The sequence below is a fragment of the Anabrus simplex genome, chromosome 5, assembly GCF_040414725.1.
Source record: "Anabrus simplex isolate iqAnaSimp1 chromosome 5, ASM4041472v1, whole genome shotgun sequence".
Taxonomy (NCBI): Eukaryota; Metazoa; Arthropoda; class Insecta; order Orthoptera; family Tettigoniidae; genus Anabrus; species Anabrus simplex.
In genome coordinates, this window is record NC_090269.1 from 9,502,489 (window position 1) to 9,526,736 (window position 24,248).

General features: G+C 39.3%; 1 protein-coding gene across 1 annotated transcript in view; it reads left to right on the forward strand.

Moving 5' to 3' along the window:
• Positions 1-23,814, forward strand: part of LOC136874267 (small ribosomal subunit protein mS27) — an 80,327-nt gene extending 56,513 nt beyond the window's left edge. Inside the window, exons 6-7 of the mRNA XM_067147890.2 lie at positions 9,828-10,064; positions 23,191-23,814. Of these exons, the coding sequence (XP_067003991.2) occupies positions 9,828-10,064; positions 23,191-23,661 (708 nt within the window). The 3' untranslated portion in view covers positions 23,662-23,814. The remainder of the gene's footprint in view (positions 1-9,827; positions 10,065-23,190) is intronic.
• Positions 23,815-24,248: the final 434 nt, after the last annotated feature.

Genomic DNA, 24,248 nt, shown 5'->3' on the forward strand with positions numbered 1-24,248 from the left:
AAATTGAAACCCCAAACAGATGAACATTATATAGTTATGATGAAGACCAGTTTTTAAAATTTTTTTTTAAACCTCAAAAGTCCGAAGATTAGATGCAGAATTTTTCACATATAGTAGGCCTTAAAGGGTCTCCATGTCTCTTAACACCGTGAAATAGTAGTTTTCGTTGGCTAGGTTAACCCAGTACTGAAGTGCTTTGAAGTCTACTTACGAGGTCGGAGGATTATAACGATTAAATTTAAAAAAACAAACCAAAACTTCGAGCCTTATGCCCAGATGGAGAATCTATCAACCAGGATCGAATCCCATTACCATCTTCACGTTCTGAAGTGATAATTTATTCCTTAATGCACAACCAGGAGCTTAGCTTCCAAAGCGTCTTCTTCAATTTCAGAATCAAGAATTTAAAAAAACTGCTTCTCACTTACATTGTCGAGCCACGGTTCATCGCATAGCAAGCTTTTCTTCTCGCGGCCAGAGAGCAGCACCAACTAGTCACCTCGTAATACTAGTACCAAGTTGACCGCTAGATGGCTCACCATCACCAAATCAGAGGAAAGGCCATACAATCTTGATATTAGAACTCACAGTGACGCTGACAATCATATGAACGCATGAATGAGATGCAAAATACATTGTACCATGGCGAGGAGTAATTCTAAATCCATTACAGCAGGATACATACTATATTACTGTGTACAACTTTTAGCTTATAATATGGGAGTACCTATCACGTAAACAGCTATGAGAACTGGAAAACATGAAACCAAGATACCTTAAGAGGGTTCTAGGGGTATCTAAATTTACCTGATCCCGGTACGTATATGTTTTAGCCCGGGAAACATTGATAGAGGATTTAAGACTGCAAATGCCTCTACAGCAAACTCCAGCATACCAGGAACTGTTACCAGAACTACGAGAGAAAAGGGACTCAATCAAGGAAAGTTTTTACAGTACAGACGCACTGATAAATAAGGATTGGATGAATGAGGAATATGAGTAGAGATATTTGGTGCCGCGCTTTTCAATACACGGCTTTCACCACCGCATCTGTGCCAAGAAATCCTACCACGGGCCAGCCAGGAGTGTGTATGACGGAGGCACTACAAATCTCAGATTTGTGAACATTTTATATGTTGCTATTCACCGGCTTTGGTCAGCCGGGTTAGCTGTCATGAAGACTATTTTCTGTTGCCTGCAATAGATCCTGCATCATGTGTGCCTACAAGGCTGCCACACTCGTTGAAAATCAGAAAACCGCGTGATTTGAAATTGTTGTGACATGCGCCCATAAACTTACTTTTTGTCACAATTTTGCAAAATTCTAGATGGGATGCTAGAGGTTACGCACCACAGACTCTCTTTCCTTGCCACCAACCCCACCCCCTCCCCCCATCCAGCACTAACCGGACTTCACCAATCCAGACCAACGGTCTATTCACTGACCTGGTCTTGTAGCCTTGTTAAACACGCTCTGACATCGTCCAAGCCGTGCCATCTTGTATGTCTAGCCTCTGTGACATCGTCCTAGCTGCATCACATTCGATCTTCAACCTACGTTTCTTTCTTTCTTTTTTTTCTAGTAGCTTTACGTCGCACCGAAGATAGGTCTTATGGCGACGATGGGATAGAGAAGGCCTAGAAGTTGAAAGGAAGCGGCCATGGACTTAATTAAGGTACAGCCTCAGCATTTGCCTGGTGTGAAAATGGGAAACTATGGATAACCATCTTCAGGGCTGCCGACTGTGGGATTCAAACCCACTATCTCCTGGATGCAAGCTCACAGCCGCGCGCTCCTAACCGCATGGCCAACTCGCCGTATGTTTCACGAAGGCTTAGAGGAAGCGCAATAGAGTTCACCAGAGCCTACACATAGCGCTGGTGAAAGTTACTCACGATTTTAAAAAATATTACATTTCAGTTGTAATCCGCTTCTGTGGTGTAGCAGTTAGCGTGATTAGGCGCCACCCATGGAGGCCTAGGTGCTATTCCCGGCTCTGCCACGAAATTTGAAAAGTAGCACGAGGGCTGGAATGGGATCCACTCAGCCTTGGAAGGTCAACTGAGTAGAGGTGGGTTCGATTCCCACCTCAGCCATCCTCGAAGTGGTTTTCTGTGGTTTCCCACTTCTCCTCCAGGAAAATGCCGGGGTGGTACCTAACTTAAAGACGCGTCCACTTCCTTTTCTCTTCTTTGCCTATCCCTTCCAATTTTCCCATGCTTTCACAAGGCCCCTTTTCAGCATAGAAGGTGAGGCTTTCTGGGCAAGGTACTAGTCCACCTCCCCTGTTGTATCCCCCGACCCAAAGTCTCACACTCCAGGACACTGCCCTTGAAACGGTAGAGGTGGGCTTCGCTGAATCCGAGGGAAAAACCTACCCTGGAGGGTAAACAGATTAAGAAAGAAATTCGTTCAGTTGTAAATCTCTATTTTCACAGGAATTGAATCAGAGTTCAGAAAACCGATTCTTAAATTTCATCCACTCTGTCACAAGAGACCACCGGTGTTCTAACTGCTCGTTCAGTAATTAAATGATTATTTACATTTTAGCAATATAAATTATTGAAAGTTCACGACTAATACAGCATTGCAACAAAACAACGTTCCACAATACATAAATTAATAGGCCTATAAATGCTACAATGAAATGCGATAGTAGTTCAGTCACAAAAAAGATAAAAGGAACTTACCTCTTTACAGCAAGCTTGGAAAAAGACTACCTTTCCATCTGTAGTGAAATTGGGATCCCCTGAATTCCACCACTTTAACCAACGATTTTTCTTTGCAATTACAATTTTTTTACGTCACGCCGACACAGATAGGTCTTATGGGGACGATGGGATGGGAAAGGCCTAGGAGTGGGAAGGAAGCGACTGTGGCCTTAATTAAGGTACAGCCCCAGCATTGACCTGGTGTAAAAGTGGGAAACCACGGGAAACCATCTTCAGGGCTGCCAACAGTGGGGCTCGAACCCACTATCTCCCGGATGCAAGCTCACAGCTGCACGCCCCTAAGTGCACAGCCAACTCGCCCGGTGATTTTTCATTGGTTATTGCCACAGACACACTTCTTCTTCACAATAAATCACAACACGTTCTGAAGATAAAGCGTACGTGCAAAACAGTTCACATCGAGAAGGAGGTATAAGGGTTCGACGTTGATTGGTTCTCGTATATGTCCTAGAAGGTTGGAGGGGTTGAAGGCTTTGAGGTCAAATTGTTCCTGGTTTCTCCTGACGGAAATTTGCCAAGAACTATTTCTGGTGACTTCCAAGAATTCCCATTTTTGTTCGTGGGGTAAACAGATCTTGAGAAATGAGAAGATAATCCTGCGGGCACATCAGTTACAATGCACTAGAAGAAAATTGGCTTCTTTAAAATAGTTTCAAAAGGCATCAAATAGGCAATTATACTCCAAATAGGCACAAACCCCTAAAGTAGGCATTTATAGGCACAATAAAACCAACAAAATCTAGCTTAAAGGACCCTAAGATGGATTTATATCTCAAAAGCCTACATTTCTGAATACAGGGATCAAATAGGCAAATTCCCGTCTCTACTCATCACATTGCACCAGTGTTATTATTATTATTATTATTATTATTATTATTATTATTATTATTATTATTATTATTATTATTATTATTATTAAAGCGTCTTTACTTGGCGAAGTTAGGGCTCCCGGCCCTTTCTTACACTTAACCACTTCATGTATATACAATGATATATTTTTACATAAAATTTAAACATATGAAATTTTTACAACCTAAAGTATAACTAAAGCAACTAAAGTATCACTAACTAAACTAAGGTGAGTAAAGTATAACTAAATTATATACAGGAACACATTGCAATAAACAACCATATTCACTCTCATTCATGCATCCCATTCACACTCAAGAAAGACTGGAAGTGCTTAAAAGATGACGCTGGCAAAGGATTTTAAATTTTGTCTTAGATTTAGCTTCTCTGATGTCATTGGGGAGTTCATTCCACCAGCTCGTGACGGTGATCGTGAACGATCTGTTGTAGGTTGCGGTTCGATGCACAGGAATTTCTAGCGTACAGCCTGACCGGGTATTGAACAGGTGTAGGGAACTAAGGTAGCGAAATCTGGTGGATAGGTAAGGAGGAGTGTTTTCAGAAAGCACTTGATACACCAAAGTAGTTGCATGGAGTCTACGTCTGCCATTCAGTCGTAACCAAGATAATTGTGTATAGAATGGGGATACATGGGCGTATGGTTGTATGTCGAATGCATACCTGATGCATGCATTTTGGGCAAGTTGCAGTCTCATGCTTTGCTCGTTATTGATATCAATAAAAACTGTATCACAGTATTCGAGAATTGGAAACAAGAGTGATTGAATGAGCTTTATTTTCAAGGACCAAGGAAATATATTTTTAAACTGCTTCAGAGGATGCAGGCTTTGATATACCTTTTGGCACACTTTTGTCACATGTTGCGACCAGTTCAATGTTTCGCTTATAGCCACACCAAGATTCATAACTGTTTCACGAAATGGAATAATGGTATTGTTTAGTGCTACAGGAGGAATTTCATATTGTTTTAAGACGTGTAAGTTTTTCGAAGTACCAATGATTATTGCTTGCGTTTTAAGAGGATTAATTTTGAGATTGTTACTCAATGCAAAATTACTTATGAGACTTAAATCAGCATTAACTTTTTCTACAGCACTCTGAATTTTATCAGTTCTTGAGTGGTAGTAGATCTGCAGATCATCAGCATAAAGATGATACTTGCAATGTGTAATCGATTTGGCAACATCATGTAAGTAAATTGCAAACAGCAATGGTCCAAGTGCAGACCCTTGGGGGACACCGAGGGGTTTGTTAAGCCACTCAGATCTGCTATTATTTACTTTGACACACTGACGGTGATTTTTGAGATACGAACTGAAAAAGTTTATTGCCGTCTTGCTGAAATTTATTGAATCCAATTTTGAAAGTAGCAGTTGAGGAACAACAGTATCAAAAGCACTAGAAAAATCAAGCAGAACCAGTACAGTCACTTGTCGAGTGTCCATTGCTTGTCAGATATCATCAGTTACTTTCATTAGGGCAGTCGTTGTGCTGTGTCCTTTCTTGAAACCAGATTGGTAAGGATCAAGCAGTGAGAAGTTAGTCAAGTAAGTGAGGACTTGTTCGTGTACCAAGCATTCTAGTACTTTGGAAAGGGGTGGGAGAATGGATATAGGGCGATAATCTGATGGTAAACTAGGAGAATTCTTCTTAGGAGTAGGAATGACGATACCTTGCTTCCACACAGTTGGGAATACTCCCTGTACGAGGCAATGATTAAATATATGCGTCAGAATAGGTAATATGGCACAATAATATTTTTTATGAAAGATAATGGTATGTCGTCGAGGGAGTAAATTACACGCTTCACATCGTTCGCACCAACTTTTTTGAAACTGAATTTTACTTGATTTACTCGGGAATGAACATTTATGGCGTTAATATCATCATCAGTTAGGTCATCAACTGGTCGATGATGATGATTATTATTACTTCCAAGAATTGTGATTTTCACTACTGTATGTGTGAAACATGCGTCCTAGCTCACGCATTAACCTCTCAGACATATTTTCCTGAGTATATCGTATGGAAGAGTAACTTACGCTAACCCCAGTATCACCCACCCCGTTGCTCCATATATGTGAAATAAATTGGGATCCATGATCCAACAAGATTCTTTTGGGTTTACCGACCTCCGGTATGTATGTGTCCAGAATTTTCCCCACACAGGCCCTCTCGTACTTGGTAAATGAGTCAATAACAACAAATATATACTGATATGCATACTTTGTTTTGACAGGAGGACCATACAAATCTACACAAACTAACTCACCAGGTCCATCTGTCACTACAGCTTGCCTTGGGCCTTCCAGACAATGGTTAGGATGTTTATTTCTTTGACAGGAATCACACTGTGCCAAAGTCTTCCTAATGTCTCTACCCATATTCTTCCAAATTAGATTCTCCTGTATGGCATCCAGTACCTTGTCTGCTCCGAAATGACCCAGCTCGATGTGGTAAAACCAGATTATATCTGACCTGAGGGACTGTGGTACTACCACCTTCCAATGCCTCTTAAATCCTCTCTTGACACCAAGTCCTCTATCAACTTATATCTCTTATTCCCCTGAAGTATGTCTTTTCCTTGTTCTTCCTCTTCCAATTCTAGTTTAATCTCCCTCAATTCTTTGTCCTTGAGCTGTTCTTCTCTCATCTTTTAGAGTCTTCATTTTTCTTGCATACTGTACCTGGAGGTGCACCTCTATGCCGCACATTTAAATCTTGCGCCTAAAAGAACTCCTCTATAGGAGAAACAGTGAACTTGAAAACTAGACCTACTTAAACCTTTACTCAGAAGATGTCACTACAGTAATTTGACGTAAATTTGTTATTGTGAAGTTTCCAGTACTGTGTGAATTTCTACTTGTTTTGTTAGCCCTTCATCAAGAAGTTTAGATTTTCTTCAACAGATGTCACTACTAAAAAAAAAATATGATCATGCACCCTGGTGCAAAGTAAAAGAACTTTTTGGAAGAAGTTTTGTATTCATAAGTTTTTTCTTTACTAAATTTCGTTCATTCGTTTTTGGGTTAGCAGTATTTATCCTTTCTTTCCACCAGTTTTGAAAGCGGCAAAATTGGTACAGCTTCCCACGATGCAAAGAGGCTGTCAAAGGCCTGTTTTCTTTCCTAAGGGTATCTGCCAAACATTTGAACTCAAGTCAACAGAGGTCAAATGGGGTTTACCCTCAAATCTCTGAATGAGCTCCTCTGTGGTCCCAGGTCTCTCATGATCAGCAGTGATGCATTTATCTGCCTAGCATCTAAACAAACGCGTACTGTGCCGTCTTCCTTACCAACAACAATCAATGGGTTCACATATTGACTCACTCACTTCTCAATAATCCTATCTACTAACATTTCCTTAATTAAATCATCTATTGCCTTAGCATATGCATGGGGTATAGGATACCGATAGCTATCAAAACTCATCCTGTCAGTATCATTGAACGAGTGTACATATTACACCCTTGCTGCGTCCAGACAGACTTCCTTTATGCACTGTTCTCCTTCTCAAATTTATAACATTACTATTACTCTCACTAGTATTCATACTCCACTGATAAAATACTCAAAACAGGAAAACACTTATAAATTATTCCTAACACAAGCTCACTACCCCCTCTGTCTATCCAGCTGTTATTTGTTATTATTTAACAAAGTTTAAAATCTGAAAAGAAAAAAAAAAAAGGAAAGAAATAAAATTTCAAATTGTAGAGTTTTAAATTAAACTTTGATCTTTTCTCTGTCCACCCATTCACGCCCGCAACTTCTTATACCTCTATTCTCCACAGAAAGGCCGTAACAAATTGTTTCCCAAAATCACAAATTTTACATCCGTTTGACTGTGAACTGAGATATTTTTCCACAGATTTTATAAAATAATTAGTCTTGGGGACTCATAATGGGTAGTTGCCTTTAGTTAGAATCCTGCATCAAGTTTATGTAATACTGGGTAATGTACAGGGTGGGCAAAATAATACTGGCCTGGAAGATATTTACAATAGGACTGACGTGGGATTGACGCTTTAATGAACATTACAGGTGAAGCTGGAAATGGCCTCATCTGAAGAAATGAAAGACTGAGGATCCAAAAGTTCTGACTCCACTTCAGCCAGAAACCACCAGCAGAACTCAACACACAAAGGGTTGTCTGGACCCTTTAACTCCTATGCACTCGTAAGCGGACTGATATACGCTTGAGCGGCTGGGCCAGGACTCCACAAGCGGTCTGATACGCCGGGGTGCAAGGTCACATATTGGAGATGTTTGTGACATCTGTTGACTTTTTCTGGAAACATTTGTACTTGAAATCTGTTTTTGGTGTCTCAAAGTGTCACCAGAGTGCTCTGGTATGTTTCTTCGGCAATCATCATCGATCGAGAAATCATTATTCTGTTGTTGACAAGATGACTGAGAAGGAAGTTGCTTGCTCACGCGATATGCTCAGTAATAGCGAAATTCAAAGCTTACTTGATGTTTTAGGCTCTGATTTCAGCAGTGATAGTGAGGAAGAAGTTATTAGTGATCCTGTGTATGTTATGTCGATTGATTCAAGCGAGAGTGAAAGTGATTTTAGTGAAAATGATGAGCAACCTGTTCAATGGAATTGGGTGCCTGGAGAGAATTCTCCAATTATTCAAAACTTTTCTGGAAAAAGTGGAGTGAATCCTGGTAGTGGTATATGTAGAAATGTAAGTAGAGATTTCATTTTCCAGAAGTACTTCAATGACAACATTGTACAGTTCATAACAGATGAAACTAATAGGTATGCCAGTGCTGATTCCAACTTTTCTCAGACAAACTCAAATGAAATACATGTATATATTGCTTTTTGTATTCTAATGCGGCTGGTACAAAAATCAACAATTCATAGTTACTGGTGCTAAGATGTAAGTGTTGATACGCCCTATTTTAGAACTGTCATGCCTCGCGGCAGATTTCTCGAACTGAGCAAATATGTACATCTGGCTAACAATGAGGTATCTGATACTTCTGATCCTCTTAGAAAGTTGCGCCCGGATTTTTTCTGTGTTATATTTCTGTATTGTTCTGTTTTTTGTGTCATGAGCAATAGCGTAGAATTTCTCAGTATGTAACAGGTCCCGTGATAATACATGCAGTCGATCACCCACAATACTGTTTTAACCGAAAGCTTGCATACTAAAAGGTTGGCGGATTCCTAACAGTGTCAGTGCACAGGGCAGATGGGTGCATATGGGTTAACGCATGCCCAACAGTAAATTTGTAAAGATACAGATGCAGGTCCTTTTTGATAATGTTTCGATATGATGATCTCTTAATTCCCACTTGCACAGATTTCGTCTGAGTTTGTGGCTTGCTTTCCTTCACTCAAGCAATGTTTTCTGGTGTGAACTCTTTTTGGATAATTATGGTTTTTATATGCTACAAAACCCATTCCATGCCATTTTGCCGCTAGTTTTGCATTGCAGAGTTTGTTGAAGATTTTGCCAAAACATATCCAGTCTTAAATTCTTGTGCAAACAGTTCCGCACAGGTTTTCCATGATGGTATAGATGTTGATTCCCACAGGGAACCTATATCATCTGATGGCCAGGCAGGCATCAATTTTTGAAAATGAGATTAAGTCTCTCATAGTGCATTGGCACTGCCGGTGGCTCCAAGTAGCCTACGCAGTGGCCTCCACAGTGTGCACTAGCCGTGGATCTTGGTAGGTGTGCTGCTGTTTACCAAAAGATGAGCCTAAATTAGCACACTGGGGCGATACGCTGACAACCACGAATGAGTTAGTTGGAAAATTTATAATGTCCAATAACAGACCAACTGTATTGGTTTTCATGAATAGTGCTTTGCATAACACTCGACAGTGAACACGTGCTGTTTTATTTTGAGCACCATTTTGTGCTGCTTACAACTGGTCACTAGGCACGTCTGTTCCTCTCTCTTACTCACACGTAATGAGACAGTGACATACTCGGGAGACACGCATGCGCAGACATGTAACAGCAACCGATTGGTGCATCAAAATCACAGTTTCCAGCGTGTCCTGTGATGGGCAGTTCTGTTAATCCTGTGTCAGTCTTATAAATATTTTCCAGGCCAGTTTTATTTTGCCCACCAGGTACATCACTCCTGCATCTCGTACAAGTGACTGCTTTTTGTTGCTTTTATCATATTGTTTAATCTATTGCTGAAATTATATTTGTGATGTAACCAGGTGATTTTCTTCTTTCCTTCTTCCAGATAAAAGTAAGAGTGAAATACATTCGGAATCCGTATTTTGATGATCACTTCGATCTTCGTAATCCTCAGTTGTTAGTCGGAAAGACACTGGCCACCATGGGCTCAACTTTAGCCGATCCTGTTGGACACACTTATCAGTTGATTGGATGGTGCCTGTATAAAAAATGGGAGAAAGTTATTCCACTTATCAATCAATTGTTAAAATCAGAGGCAAAACCAATCATTTATAAAGAAGGGGTAAGCCTGTTCTTGTTAATATTTTAGTATTTTGTAATGGTAAGTTTTACTTCTTTCAAAGGGTTAAAATTGTTTGTATTTCATACTATGTCAAATTTCATATTTTTACATTCTTCAAGATAACATGGAAAGTGGAAGTTTATGATCTTGTAGTTATGTAGTGCTAACAAGTTCTACAGACATAAAAATATACCATCTGAAATCTTTCTCAATGCATGTTAAACAGCTACTTGGATAGTAGATGGCTACATTGCATTGAGTGAGCGAGTCAGTACATCTCTTTGTAGTATGTGTATGCTCTTGCAGGCGAATTCCATGTCAGTGATTAGCTGTTTTATGTTGTTTGTGTATCCTTGGAACGAATGATGACTCTCCTGAGTTTGAAGTTAATCTCAAGAGTAGTGAAAGAAGAAAAGGAGAAGAGCTGGGAACTGTTCATCCAATGAATTGAGGAAGATAAATGTTACAAGGGTTGATGAAAAATAACAAAATCAGATTGAAACAGAGGATGGGATCATTATCAGAGACATGGTAGGAATTGGAGAAGAGATGAAGAGTTATTCTGAAAAATTTTTGAATGGGGAGTATGAACAAGAACAGGTGACCAAAGTTATTAATGAATTATTGACAGAACAACCTCCAATTACTTGGATAGAGGCAGAAAATTCCCTGAAGAAAATGACATTGGAAGTCAGTGGGAACAGGTGAACTAACAGCAGACGTGATTAAGGCAGCTGGAATCCCTAGATACAGTGGCTACTCGAACACGGGGAATTATATGGAAAGAGAGCAAGTTGCCAGATGACTGGAAAAAATGAATTATAATACCACTGTTCAAGAAAAGCAAGTAGAAGGAAGTACACCAGTCATAGAGGCATCACACTTTTATGACACTGTCTTAAGATAATGGAGATTATAGAAAAGAGATTGAGAGAAATAATAGGCACTGAGCAAGTTGGCCGTGCAGTTAGGAGCACACAGCTGTGAGCTCGCATCCAGGAGATAGTGGGTTCGAACCCCACTGTCGGCAGCCCTGAAGATGGTTTTCCGTGGTTTCCCATTTTCACACCTGGCAAATGCTGGGCCACGGCCGCTACCTTCCCATTCCTAGGCCTTTCCTCTCCCATCGTCGCCATAAGACCTATCTGTGTCAGTGCAACGTAAAGCAAAAAAAAAGAAATAATAGGAGACCAATTTGAAGAGGAACAACCATAGACCTATTTTTTTTTCACTCAGGCAGTTAATAGAAAGTTTTGGGAAAAGGGGAAGGACTCGGTAATAGTAATAGTATGTTTAGATTTTGAAAAAGCGTACGATAATGTGGAGAGAGGAAAAAAATGGGAATGTTTAGAAAAACATAACCCAAGAGCACTAAGTTCAGATATTGTATGATGGTTGTGAAAGTAGTGTGCAAGTAGGAGATGGAATATTTCAGTGGTTTAAAACAAGAAGAGGTGTCAAACAAGGAAGTTCTCTTTACCCATTGTTCTAGATACTATTATAAAGGAACTCAAAATAATAGATAAGGAAGATCTCATTCTCTCTCTCTCTCTCTCTCTCTTTTTTTTTTTTTGGAGTAAATGAGAGAGATGTTCAGAGGAGATTGGATCTGTGGAACACTAGGTTTAAAGAATGAGCAGGAGCGAAACATTGGTAATGAAATTTAGCAGAACAAATACACCTTGTAACCTCACCCTCGAGGGAGAGAAGATTGAATGTGTGAATACCTTTAAATATGTGGGGAGTACAATATCAAATGATGGAAGTGGTAAGAATGAAGTATTGAACAGGGTGAAAAAAGGATTCAACTTCTTTCATCAAGTACAGAACATAGTTTGGGACAAGGGAGTTCCTCAGAGGCTGTTTAAAACTTCTCCCGCCCATCATGGCATATAGTCGGGAGAGTTGCATCATACATAAAAGAGAAGATATTCAACTACAAGCTTGTGAAATTCTCCTAGATCTGCTCTACAGAAAACAAGGAAAGACAGAATTAGGAATGATGAGATACGAAGAGACCTGCAGGTCGTCTGACCCAGGAAGAAATGCTGATTATTGCAAGGTTGAAGTGGCTAGGAGATATTAAACAGCAGGCTCAGATTCCAAAGCAGTATTTTGAGAAGATCATTCCAGGATGAAGACCGATATGATGCCCTACGAAAAGGTGGTTAGACCAGATTAGAGAAGGCTTAGAGAAGAGAGGAGAAACATGGGATGCTCTGGAAAGGGAGAAGCATACCAAGACCATAACAAATGGAGGGACATCATTCTAAAATATCCCACCTGGCTTGGTCTGAAGGAATTTGTGTTGAGGATGATGTTTTTGATATGGCATTAATGACAGTTGAACTTGAAACATTTTTCTAGCAGATTTCTGCTACAAAGTGACTATTAAAATCATTATTTGCTCTTACATGTTCCTAACATCACCAGTTTGTAGTCATTGACAAGTTTATGCTATGTAAACAATATTGTACATATGTACGCATGATTTAAGGTGTTTTGATAGAATCCGAGGATGTTCTTGTTGGACAAAACATAGAATTTGTTGTTTAACCCTCTTGCACTCAGCCTATATGCAGGGGTTTGCTGGAAGCAGCTCAAACTAATTTTTGTAAATTTGCAACCAAATTACAAAAAATCAGCATGTGAACAGTTTAACACATATTAAAATAAAATAAATCACACTAATATAGGAAATTATGAGTATTTCAGAAATGAATATACCTTAGAGTATTGTTATTGGTAAATCCGATAAAATTGTTAAACTTCAAAAATAATTTTTGAAAAATAAATAATGGTGTTCAGTGACAGAAAGATCAGACATTATTGCATCTTTCTTCTCTACTCTTAAACCTGAAACAAAGAACATTTAATTCTGAAAATTTTGATATCAATACGATGTGTGTGCTGAAATTCTCTCATTAAATATGACACAAAGTTATTCACTGTACACGTAACTGTCATCAGTGTCAGATTCTTTAAAGTCTGATGCAAGGCGAGCAGCTGTGACTGTGTAATGGGAATCACTTTCGACAGAAAAGTCACTATTACTGACTAAATCATCTGAAAATTCAAGGATATCGGAATCGCTCAGCCTTGAACAAGGCCCAGCCATTACGAGAAAAAGATGATGCAAGCATGTGCAACAACGGAGTAAGGAGAAGATATATGATTGTGGAGTGGCGGGGTAATGTGATCTAAGTGTTAAAAATTTTTAAACTTCACTTTTTCTCCAAACTGATCTATGTTCCAGCGCCAGTAAAGTGCTATTTGAACTAACTCCAAATTTGTACCCCCTCGAATTGAAGGAAGCACCACTACATGGTGCATATTGTAGGTCCAACACCACAATTCGCTCATTGTGATCTAAGTGCCGTAGTCTGTGTGTTGGCACTGCTGTTCGTTTCATTCTTTGTTGGATTTGGAGTGCTAGTTTGTATCTTCTGTTTGCCTAGTCTACCCATAGAGTTGTATTCTCATGTGAAAAAACGGGTAAACAAGCCTTCAGTGTGACTGAAAGAGCAAAGAACGTGCGTAAAAGAGCAAAAGAAAGTGAAGTCCATGTGAAAGGAAAGTCGTACATAACGGATAAAAGAGGACAGTGGAAGCGTGCTAAAATACAGCCATTAAGTGAGGTTAGTATCTTTCATCAAATAATAGATGTTTGGCTTTTGTTTGTACTATTTTTGTTTCATTTCATGTCTGTTCATGTTCTTTCTATTTCACGTACCGTAACGTAGCATTTGTACATATCGTATAGTGTTTATTTTGTTCCTTACTTTATTCTTGCTAATCAGTCGCATGTCTTTTGTTGTTTCAGGTGAAGTGCAAATGTAAAAATGACTGTAAAGATGTGACAGACATGAAGTTGAAATTATTTCAAACATTTTACAAACTGGGACACAATGAACAAGGAAGGTACCTCATGGGACTGATACATATTTTACCAGTACAGAGACGTCGCCATGGTACCTATGATGAGTCGTCAGACAGCCGAACGCAAAGCTCGTAAACTTACGCGGTTTCAGATGCAGAAGTAAATTTGAAGAAGGTGTGTAAAAACACATTCATGGAAATCTTTGACATCAACCCTCAGAGGATTACGGCGCTTATGAAGAGAAAAAAATGTGGATATATCAACCATCAAGGACAGGCGTGGTGGTGTAAGAAAATATAAGTACACTTACAGAGATAGAATATTTGTATGAGAACGTATTAATAGCATTCCCCGCGAGCCACTATAACCACCTTAAGTCACTGAAGGAAGACCAGACCATAATGTACACAGGCTCTATGAAGCATTCAAAGTAAAGTACCCAGAAAAAGCAGTAACATGTAAGTTTTACAGAGCTGTGTTTCTGAAAGGCTTTCCAAACTTATCTTTTCAATGATCACAAGTTGATACATGCATAACATGTGATTCCCTGCTCATAAAATCAGAGTCAAGTCGTCAGTATTACAAGATGAGAAACATGCTCTTGAGTTTCATCATCGCCAAGTGGAGATTGTATTCAAGTCTATGAAAGATGATGCCACAAGTACCACTCTGCCAGATAGTGATACGTGTACTATAACAATAGACTTACAGAAAGTGCTTTCTCTGCCAAGACTTACCCGCAGCAACATGTACTATTCCCAGAAACTTTCCTATTACAATGTTGGAATCCACGTGGCCGATATTGCAGAGAGAGAGAGAGAGAGAGAGAGAGAGAGAGAGAGTGTCATGAAGGCCAGTCAGGAAGGGGAGGGAACCAGATGGCATCCTGCATACTACAGGCATTAAATATGGGACTTCTCAGTACTTACAAACAGAATCTGTATGGAGTGATAACTGTGCTGGTCAATTAAAGAACCGAATGATTTTGTTTCTCTACATGTACCTTGTGTCAAACGGTTTCTTTCATACCATTGATCATAAATTTCTATTTCCTGTACACTCATTCTCTTCATTAGATCATGACTTTGCTCTTATAAACGCGCTAGATACTGTAAGTTGCAAACTGTGGATGATGTGAAGACTGCTTTCTCTGCTGCAAGACCTTCAAAGTGCTGGACATCGGTAATAAAAACCTTTTTTGATTTCAACCCTGTCTCATCGAAGTATATCGACACAACCAAACTAGGGATCATCAAAGCTACATGGCTGCAAATCACCAAAGACCATACAGGAGTGGTTTTGTACAAGAGAAACTACAGTGAAATTGAAGGTTGGGAAACATGTCGTGCGATGAAGGCAGGCATCACTGAGAATCACATAAAAACTGCTACACTTCCAAGCCTGAATAATGAAATACCTCTCAGTGAATTAAAAAAGAGAGACTTAGGGAAAATGCTTGATTTTATGAGTGAGGAAACTAAACAATACTTTTCAAGAATTCTGTCGGTCTAGGTGCCTGCTGATGATGATGGTAAACAAGGACTTAGATCTGTTTCATAATATTTCTACTGGACTTGGATCTTTTTCAGAAAGTTTCTTATGTAGTATATGTTATTCTTATTTCCCTAGTTTCTTCTATGTTTTTAAATAAAAATTTGTATCAACTCTGTTCCACAGATGTATGTTTTACTCCTCCCTAAAAAAAGTTTTTTGGCACTTAGATCACATTGGCCCACCACTCTTACAATTATAGGTCAGGAAGTATAGCGAACACACGATATACCAAAGAAACAAAATAAACTCTAAACTAAACTGATAGTAAGGTAAATTGTAGTATTCATAAGCCATCCAAAAGTAGATCTACACATTAACAACTTTGAACAACCACAACATAAACATTCACGGTCAACAGACTTAATAGGGCTGGTGGATACATCTTTTGAATAAAATGCAAATTCAACGCTTTAAGTTATGGTCACGATCGTCTATTACCATTTAACAGCCACACATACGACCAAAATTCCTAAATAGGACAGAGCCGATAGATCAGCGCGCTGAGTGCAAGAGGGTTGTTTTAGATGTACGTTATAGTGTGATATGTGTAATAATTAGTGTTTTCATTGGACTGAAAAGGTTTTAAAGTTACATTAACTGAGTCAACACTGGAATATATGACTTCCTTCTTAACAAGTAATTCTTGAATTATATCTTCTTTCATGGATGGCATCTACTGTGTGGATGGTGAGCCATGAACTGAGCATAATGTGTTCATTGTCATCTTCATCTGCAACACTTTCCAACCACAGGCTGGGTCTGTCCATCCACTACTTCTCTTCTCTTATTCTTGTCCAGTTCCCTCCTCTCGCCTCAATATTCTGTCCATACCACTGCAGCCTTGGTATTTCTATCCTTTTCTGTAGGGGTGCCTCATTTACCATTTTCTGAACTCTCATTTCTAACTGTCCATTCTTGTCAAATGTACTTGACACCTTCGAAACTTCATTTCCACTGCTCGTATTCTACTTTTAACCCTCTCCTTCATCACCCACATTTCCTTTACAACTCTGTGGTACATCCCTCCTCCCACACTCTTAAAGAATCCCTTTGCACACCTTCCTCTTTCATTGATTTTCATCCTGTTTAATATAATGTGGTCCTTGCATCCACTAGCATATAAGATGTTCAGCTTGCCCTTAACGCATTGGCATTATGGGCAAATGAAAACAGCCTCACAGGAAACGAGAAAAAGACTAAACAAATGATCCTCAAAAGGAAAGGGGGAACTTGCTGAGGATATTCTCAACTGCAAGAAGAACCCACTTGAAAGAGTAAGCATGTTCAGATATTCAGTTGTCACACTACAAACCACGAACACGTCATAGAGACTACTTATAAAGAAAAGAGCAACAGCTCCAGTAAAAGCCATTTATGGAATCAAGGAAATTGGAAGACTGTCCCTACAAATAGCAGTGGTCCTCTTTACGGACTAGAACTCTTCTGTCTAAAACTGACGATAAGTGACATAACCACGATAGCAAATGTGAATGCACTTGCAAACAGCCCTACCAAGTTCACACTTTTTAGATTTGCCTGTCAGCTGGCGAGAGAGATTCCTTATAAACGACTTAAGAGTACTCTCCAAGTTGCATAGTCAGCTGAGAAGACCAGGAATCTAAAGAGGGAAAGAGAGAAGAAAAGAGAAAAATTACAAGAGTTCTTCTCTATAGACGCAATGACAGACAGAGGATGAAGGGCCCCAAAAGAAAACTCTGCCGTATACTGACCTGGTTGGCACTGCACGGTTACCACCACAAGATATGCATAAGGACTCACTTTCATGAGCCAGACAAAACTTGTGTGTGCAGCTTTTGCCAGTCAGTTTGCGAAAGATACCACATAACTTTGTACTAACAAACAAAGATCTCCCTCACGAGAGTATAGTGAAATATAAACTAAGATATAGTAGATATTAGTGTCAGATGCCAGTCTAAATGCACCTTCTTGCGCATTTCTATTTTTTATGTGTGAACTCAGGATGCAGGAGCTATGCAGACGCAAAATGTTCTGCACAGGATCGACCCAGTTGGAGAAGACTCATTGCAGGGGCAAAACAGTCAGTAGACTGAATTACTGAAAGAAGAAGAAATAAAAGTACAGAAGCTCAACATATATGAAATAATAGTATTGGAAAGGAACAAACAAGAGTGTCAAATCAAATCAAGTCATATGTATATAGAGAGAGAAACAAGGAAAGGAACACATAATAGGGCAGATACAGTGAGAGGATTGCATGGAAAGAGAGAGCAACAGGAAGAAGGGATGATGACAAACATTAACACACAAAAGGACAAGAACAATCTCCACATCTCTATGTACTGCCGCCTTCAGATAGATAGGCTCTCTACTCATCAATCCTAGTTCTTCTACGTCCATCTCTTCTCAGTCCCCAGTGAGCTCATTTGTGCTTCGCAGCTTCATCAGGAGGGCGGGCAACAACACTCATTGTTTGTCACTACCTGTATTATCTTTATCTATGTTTCTTCCCTTTCGCTGTATTTATCTACCTTTTTTCTTATTCTACACTCCTCGCTTCAAGACTGAAGAGCTGTCAAGATGGCCCCTCAATGAGTCTCCTATTTCTGTGCTCCCTCTTCCCATCTGTATAGAAATAAAATGTTATACAGGATGCATCCATCATGATGTTTACAAACTTTGTACAAATCCCCCCTTACTCAATAAAATATCAAAGAGAAAGACTATTGAGGAAACTTCAATAAGTGTCATATACTAAGCAGAAAATGCCGTGCAGTGGAAATGTAACAATAGTTTATGCCCGAAAGAAATACAAGTTATCCAATGGATCCAACTGGATCAGACAGAAATAGTCTGGAACTGAACCGGAGCCTCATGATGCCAAAGAGAATAAGCAAATGAGGCAATTAGGTCAATAACACCAACAACAATTAAAATGAAGTAAATGGTTTATTTATAATCATAGAAACAAAACGAATTTAGGATCCTCACATGAAAAAACATAAGTGGCAATTATAATATTAATCGAGATTACTCACATCAATTTCCACGAAAACAATCCTGTAGACGTCTAGCCAAAACCGAACAACCATACTGGTTTAAATGTATTATGTAATACGTTACATGATATGTTTTAGGTTCGTGGTAATTCTGTTTATAAGGAATGTTTGACAGACTTAACTCTTAGTCAAAGATTTTTTTTTTCCCCCCCCACAAAACATTGTGGAACATTATTTTCTTGCTAACAATCCCCCAGGAAATCTCAAGGAACAATAGAATAAAACACATAGGTGACATAAAGGTATGACCGAAAGACCCAAGAAAATAAGCATTCGCAGAACGCGGAATAAATGGAAGTCTTACTAGGATAAATAAGCACGTTGCCAAAGTTTCCTGAAGTAAAGAAGAATTGAAGGAAAAGAATAAACAAATCTTAAGAACAAACCAATAAAATGGTGATATGTGCCAGTAATAAGAATTAAAGTAACTCTAAAATAAAATCTAGGGGTTCCAAACCTCGATCGCACACGCACGCTTTCAAAACCATGACAGGAGCAATATGTTGGTGACAACACATCACCTAACCAAGACGCATGGCTAGTGCACACCGTGGAGGCCACCGCGTAGGCTACCTGGAGCCACCGGCAGTGCCAATGCACTTCAGACTGTCTTATTACCAAAAATTGATGCCTTCTTGGCCATCAGATTATATGGATGTTGATTCCCATAAGGAACGTCCTGTGGAGGTTTAAAATCCCGAATGGCCTAAGTCTGGGACTGATCAGCCGAAACACCGCTCGAGGACACAATAAGCCCTAAAAAAAGACATTTGGGACTTGGCAAATGATACTTTAGATAGTTCGACTGTCAATCCAGCCTTCCTAAGACGCAACAATACTTCGTTGAGGTGCTGGAGATGATCCTCAACCGTCTAAGATTAGCTGACCACGTCATGAAGATAATGATAAAGATAGTCTAGCTTAATAACAGAGAACAACTGATCAAGGAGTCTAGTGAGGATAGCAGCACCCGTGGAAATCACGAAGGAGAGGCGGCAAAATTCATAGAGGTTCCAATCTGTTGCGAAGGCCGTCAAATGACAAGACTCTTCCGCAAGGGGAATCTGATAATAAGCTTGATTCAGATCCAACACGGTAAAGTACCTAGCCCTCTTGAACCACGAGAAACATGAATTCAAATCCGGGAGCAGAACCGACTGCAATTGCCACCTTTCTATTGAGAGCTCTGTAATCCAGCACAGGCCTATAACCTCCCTGGGATTTGCGCACAAGGAAAATGGGGAAGAGTAAGCTGAGGTAGAGGGTCGGATTGTTCCTTCCTCAAGCATTTTATTAACGATCTCCTTTAACGCCTGCATTTTAGGAGGAGATACAGGTAAGGTAGGAAATCAGCAGGATCGTTCCTGCATATCCAAGACCAATCCAGAATGAACCAAAAAATTTGAACCGAGAATAACGGGGTACAGTTAATCTCTCGCTACATACAAAGGGAATTTCCAGATAAAATTAGAAACACAAATTTTACATTTTATCACCCCCAGAACCTTGATTCTGGAAGAATTAGCAGACACGAAGGAAAGCGAGACAGGGGACAAATCAGAAAATTTACAGGCAGATTTATGCGAGGCAAACCATCTTTCACTAATAAATTACACTACACTGCCAGAATCAAGAAGGGCCAAGACTGGCTTATTATTTATTTCCACCTTAACCAAGGGAGTCAAACCTTTCTGTAGATATCCCTAAACATCCCGCGGGGCAGATAGGAGAAGGTTCGCCGAAAGAAGTAGATTTATTGCGGTCAACAGGGGAAGGTGATTCAATACCATGAACCCTAACTCACTCCCGATCTAGTCAGGTGCTATTCGGAGTCGCCACACAATGCTGTGCCATATGACCGGCAATTCCGCACCGAAAACCTCAATCCTAGAACCTGCACTAAAAACCTGAGTTACAAGATCGAGAGGGGCATTTGTTGCTCAAATGATCAGAGGCACCGCAGCTGTAACACTTTCTAAATAAGACAGGCTTACATGCAACCAAAGACTCCATTACATTAGGCTCAATGGAAGGTAAACTTGTAACATGAAAAGAGTCCGTATGGCGAACACCTTTGGCTGATACCACCATCGCTTCCAACTCCACGAAATCATGAGGTTGAGCAGCAAAGCACAGACAGGAGCAGTATGACGGGGAAATACGCTCTACGATCACAAAAACGATCTGCTCCTCAGTATAATGTAGTGCAAACACCCTATCATAAAACCTGACATCAGAAATAAATTTGGTTAAGGACTTATCTGAACATTGGACCCTGAAATAGAATTTCAGTACTAAAGAGTTGAGAGCCCTAGCCGGAATAAAATGTGTGAGTAAATGGGCGTGAAACTGTTGAAGTGACAGTTGTTCAGAAATAACATTGACTATTTTATCTGAAAGAACTCCTGTGGTATATAGATAAAGAATTTGTAGTATTTGAACGTACGTTAGTTCGATCACTAGGGCATTATCTTGAAATTCGACAAAAAATCGCAAGAACGCGACCACATCATTTGCGGAATTTACAGAATAACGAGGAACATTTTTCAACATAGTATTTAATGGATGGGGGATACTATAAAAGGGAAAATTCAGAGAAGCCAAGGTCGGTTGTTGAACCGAGGAATTAGCCTGGAGGGGAACTCTTAATGAAAAAGATTGCTGCGGCTCCAACAACTCTTGCTGCCCATCAGACTCGAGATTGCAAGTTGCCTTATTCATTTCCTCCTTGTCCCAATTAACAGAAGGAAAAACAGGTTTTGATTTAATGGAAGGTGCGGCCAACCGAGCCTTAACCTTTCCTAAAAGTTTGACAGATTTATCCTTTAAAACTTCAACTTGACTTAATAATTCCTCCTTTAATTCTAAAGAAAGAAAGCCTTCCATCCGATGAACATAATGGGTTAGGCGCACTTGTACTCGTTTTAGCTGATGAAGGGTTGCTACATCATTTTCTAGGAAATCCAAAACAGGATATATCAGTTAAATTAGCTCGAATCAGGGGCGCCAAACTCGCAACCTCACTGTCGGAGAAATGGGGCACTACGATGACTTTGCCTAAGTTCGTTCACAATAAGAGCTTATCCGCTTTAACTGTCCCTTTTGACTAAATTATGAATTAATAATTCGTGTAAGAGCTCCTCTTTTCAAAGGGATCCTGGGTAGGCCACGTCTCGAGTAGCCATGATATAATTATCCCCGGCCACCAAGCAGGATAAGGAATCATGTACGGGGATGTGGATGACATCCCTGTACGCGAAGTCCTCGGTTCAGAATCAGATACAAGTGACAGTGCGCAGAATGGCAATGTGCATGTCACGGCTAATACATTTAAATGGGAAAACCTGTCTAATTACGTGGGTCAAATAGAACCGTTTATAGTGAACCAAGGACCTCAGAATGAAAAGAGTTGGGAAATGTGATTGTCTGAAGGTTTTTTTAAGATGTTCCTTACGGATGAGTTAGTGGAAATAATAGCTCGTGAAACAAATTTATATGCTGAGCAAAGAATCCGATTTAGGCGCTTATTACCACTCCATTTCAGAATGCGGGATTGGAAACCAGTCCACACCAAACTATTCTGTAAGGTAAGATAGCATCATATTTTCCAAAAGAAAAGAGTTTTCTAAACATGTATGTGAACATTTTATTGAAATCTGTAAAATAGTACCAAAGCTGTGTTGCTTTGAATAAAGCCTTGGACGAATCTGAGAAAGCTTAAACACTGCGCTCAAAACTCCCCCGCAGCACAGAGAGGACCGGGCATTTAAATCCACCGCGCTGAGGGGTTAAATTGATCATGCAGTGTAAAATTGATGGATGTAGAGGTCACGGTCGAAGGAAACACTTTTGACTGAGGAACTTAGGGATTGGACAGCCTAACATTGTACAGACCGCTGCGGTTGTGGCCGACCTTCAGTAATGAAGAAGGCACTACAAGAAGAAGATTAAATAGTTAAAAATCACAGTTACAGCAAAGCCTGCATTAAAACATGGGAATTTTAATGCCTGATGATGTGTTTGTATTCAACCTAAATTCACATTATCAGTAGCCAAGATGTGAATTAATTGCTTAATGCTGGGTTTTGTTGTTTTCTCCTTTTCATCCAGACTGACTGCATTTTGTCATTCTCCTTCTTCTGCTTCTATGGCCTCATTGGACCACTTCAGTCAATCATTTTCTGGTCATCTTCTTTGATAAGTTTTCTTTTCAAATTGTTACATAGCTTTTAGTTTTTTCTGATCTTTACTGTTGTTCCTCATCCGCAAATACCCGTTCCATTGTATGTTTTTCTCTGTTTTTGGTATAAATCTTATTTGTATTTTTTTCAGTTTCTTTAAATTTTCTGTTTTGTTTTGCAAATCACCCAGAATTATTTCTAGTTCTTCCATATCCTCTTTAATTCCTTAATCCATCCTACTTGTTGATTCAGATTCCAGAGTTTCTCTAAAACAAAATCATGGTAATCTGGTTTCTGGTGCCCTCATAATGTGTCCCCCCCTTCATAAGAGAGATCCTCTTCTTGTCCATAGTATCTGTGATAGGCTCCGGTTCTCTGTATACCCCTTCATTTTGGCACTATCCACCATTGTCCATCTTTTTTTATATTTATGCATTTTGTCATTATTGAATTTTTTTATTTTTTTCCTGCAGATTAACATGGTAGAAGATATTCTAGAAGGACACTTGAAAGAAAAACCTGATGATTCAGGAACAGAACTCAAAACCAGTATGGTGCCTCTGCTGGAAAAGCTGAAGTCCAGTGGTGTAGTGTGTAATGATGATCTGCATGCTGCTGTCATGAATAAAGTGAAGCACATTGTGGAATCTGAAGAAAAACATATGATTGAACAACAGACGTTGACATATAAAGACTGGGAAGTGACTCGTGAAAGTGCTTTGCAGGAAGAAGTTAAGAAACTGGATACAATGAAACGCCTCGCTCGAGTTCAACAGGAGAAGGAAGAACTTGTTCGTAGGGAACAGGAACTCTTTTTCTTTGATAATGAAGATAAGTGGGACTTAATAATTGAGAAAAAAGAATCTTTTGCGTTATCTCAACAAAATGAAAGTAAAAAGAAAAAGAAAGTACAGGATGAGAACTATGTTCCTCCAGAAATATAAATTTATGTTTATTCTATCTAAGAACTAATATTTATTAAATTGTTGTGAACAATGACTTTTTTAGATTCGTTTTCTCATTTGGACAGTAATATATCAAATACTGTAGATAGCAAAAGATATGAGATAATAAAGAATTTGTGTTTCTTAGTTGAATTCAATTTCATAAATAGAGAGTTGTGCCCACACAAAGGAAAGAGAGTAATAAAAGAAATAGGTATCTGTGTAACAGGTCACCACAGACGTTTCTCACTCTCATCATTCCAAATGCTAGTTCTTTTTCAGTGACTTTACAGACAACCGATTTTTTTTTTTCCTAATCGTCATTTTTTTTATTGGCTGCATGGGTCAAATTTTATTACTGACTCCTGTAACTGCAAGTCGTGTGATAGGTCAAGGCTCTTACTGAGCTATATTCAACTAACAGTCTTACTAATAAAAAGTCCTTATACAATTGTTTAACACTTATATAGTTATACATTGAATAAACCTCGTATAAGCATTGCATGTTTTTCTTACTGATAAGCATGGTGTAACTAAGGTTAAGTTATGAGTAGGTTCCCACCTTCCAATACTTATCAATTTCTATA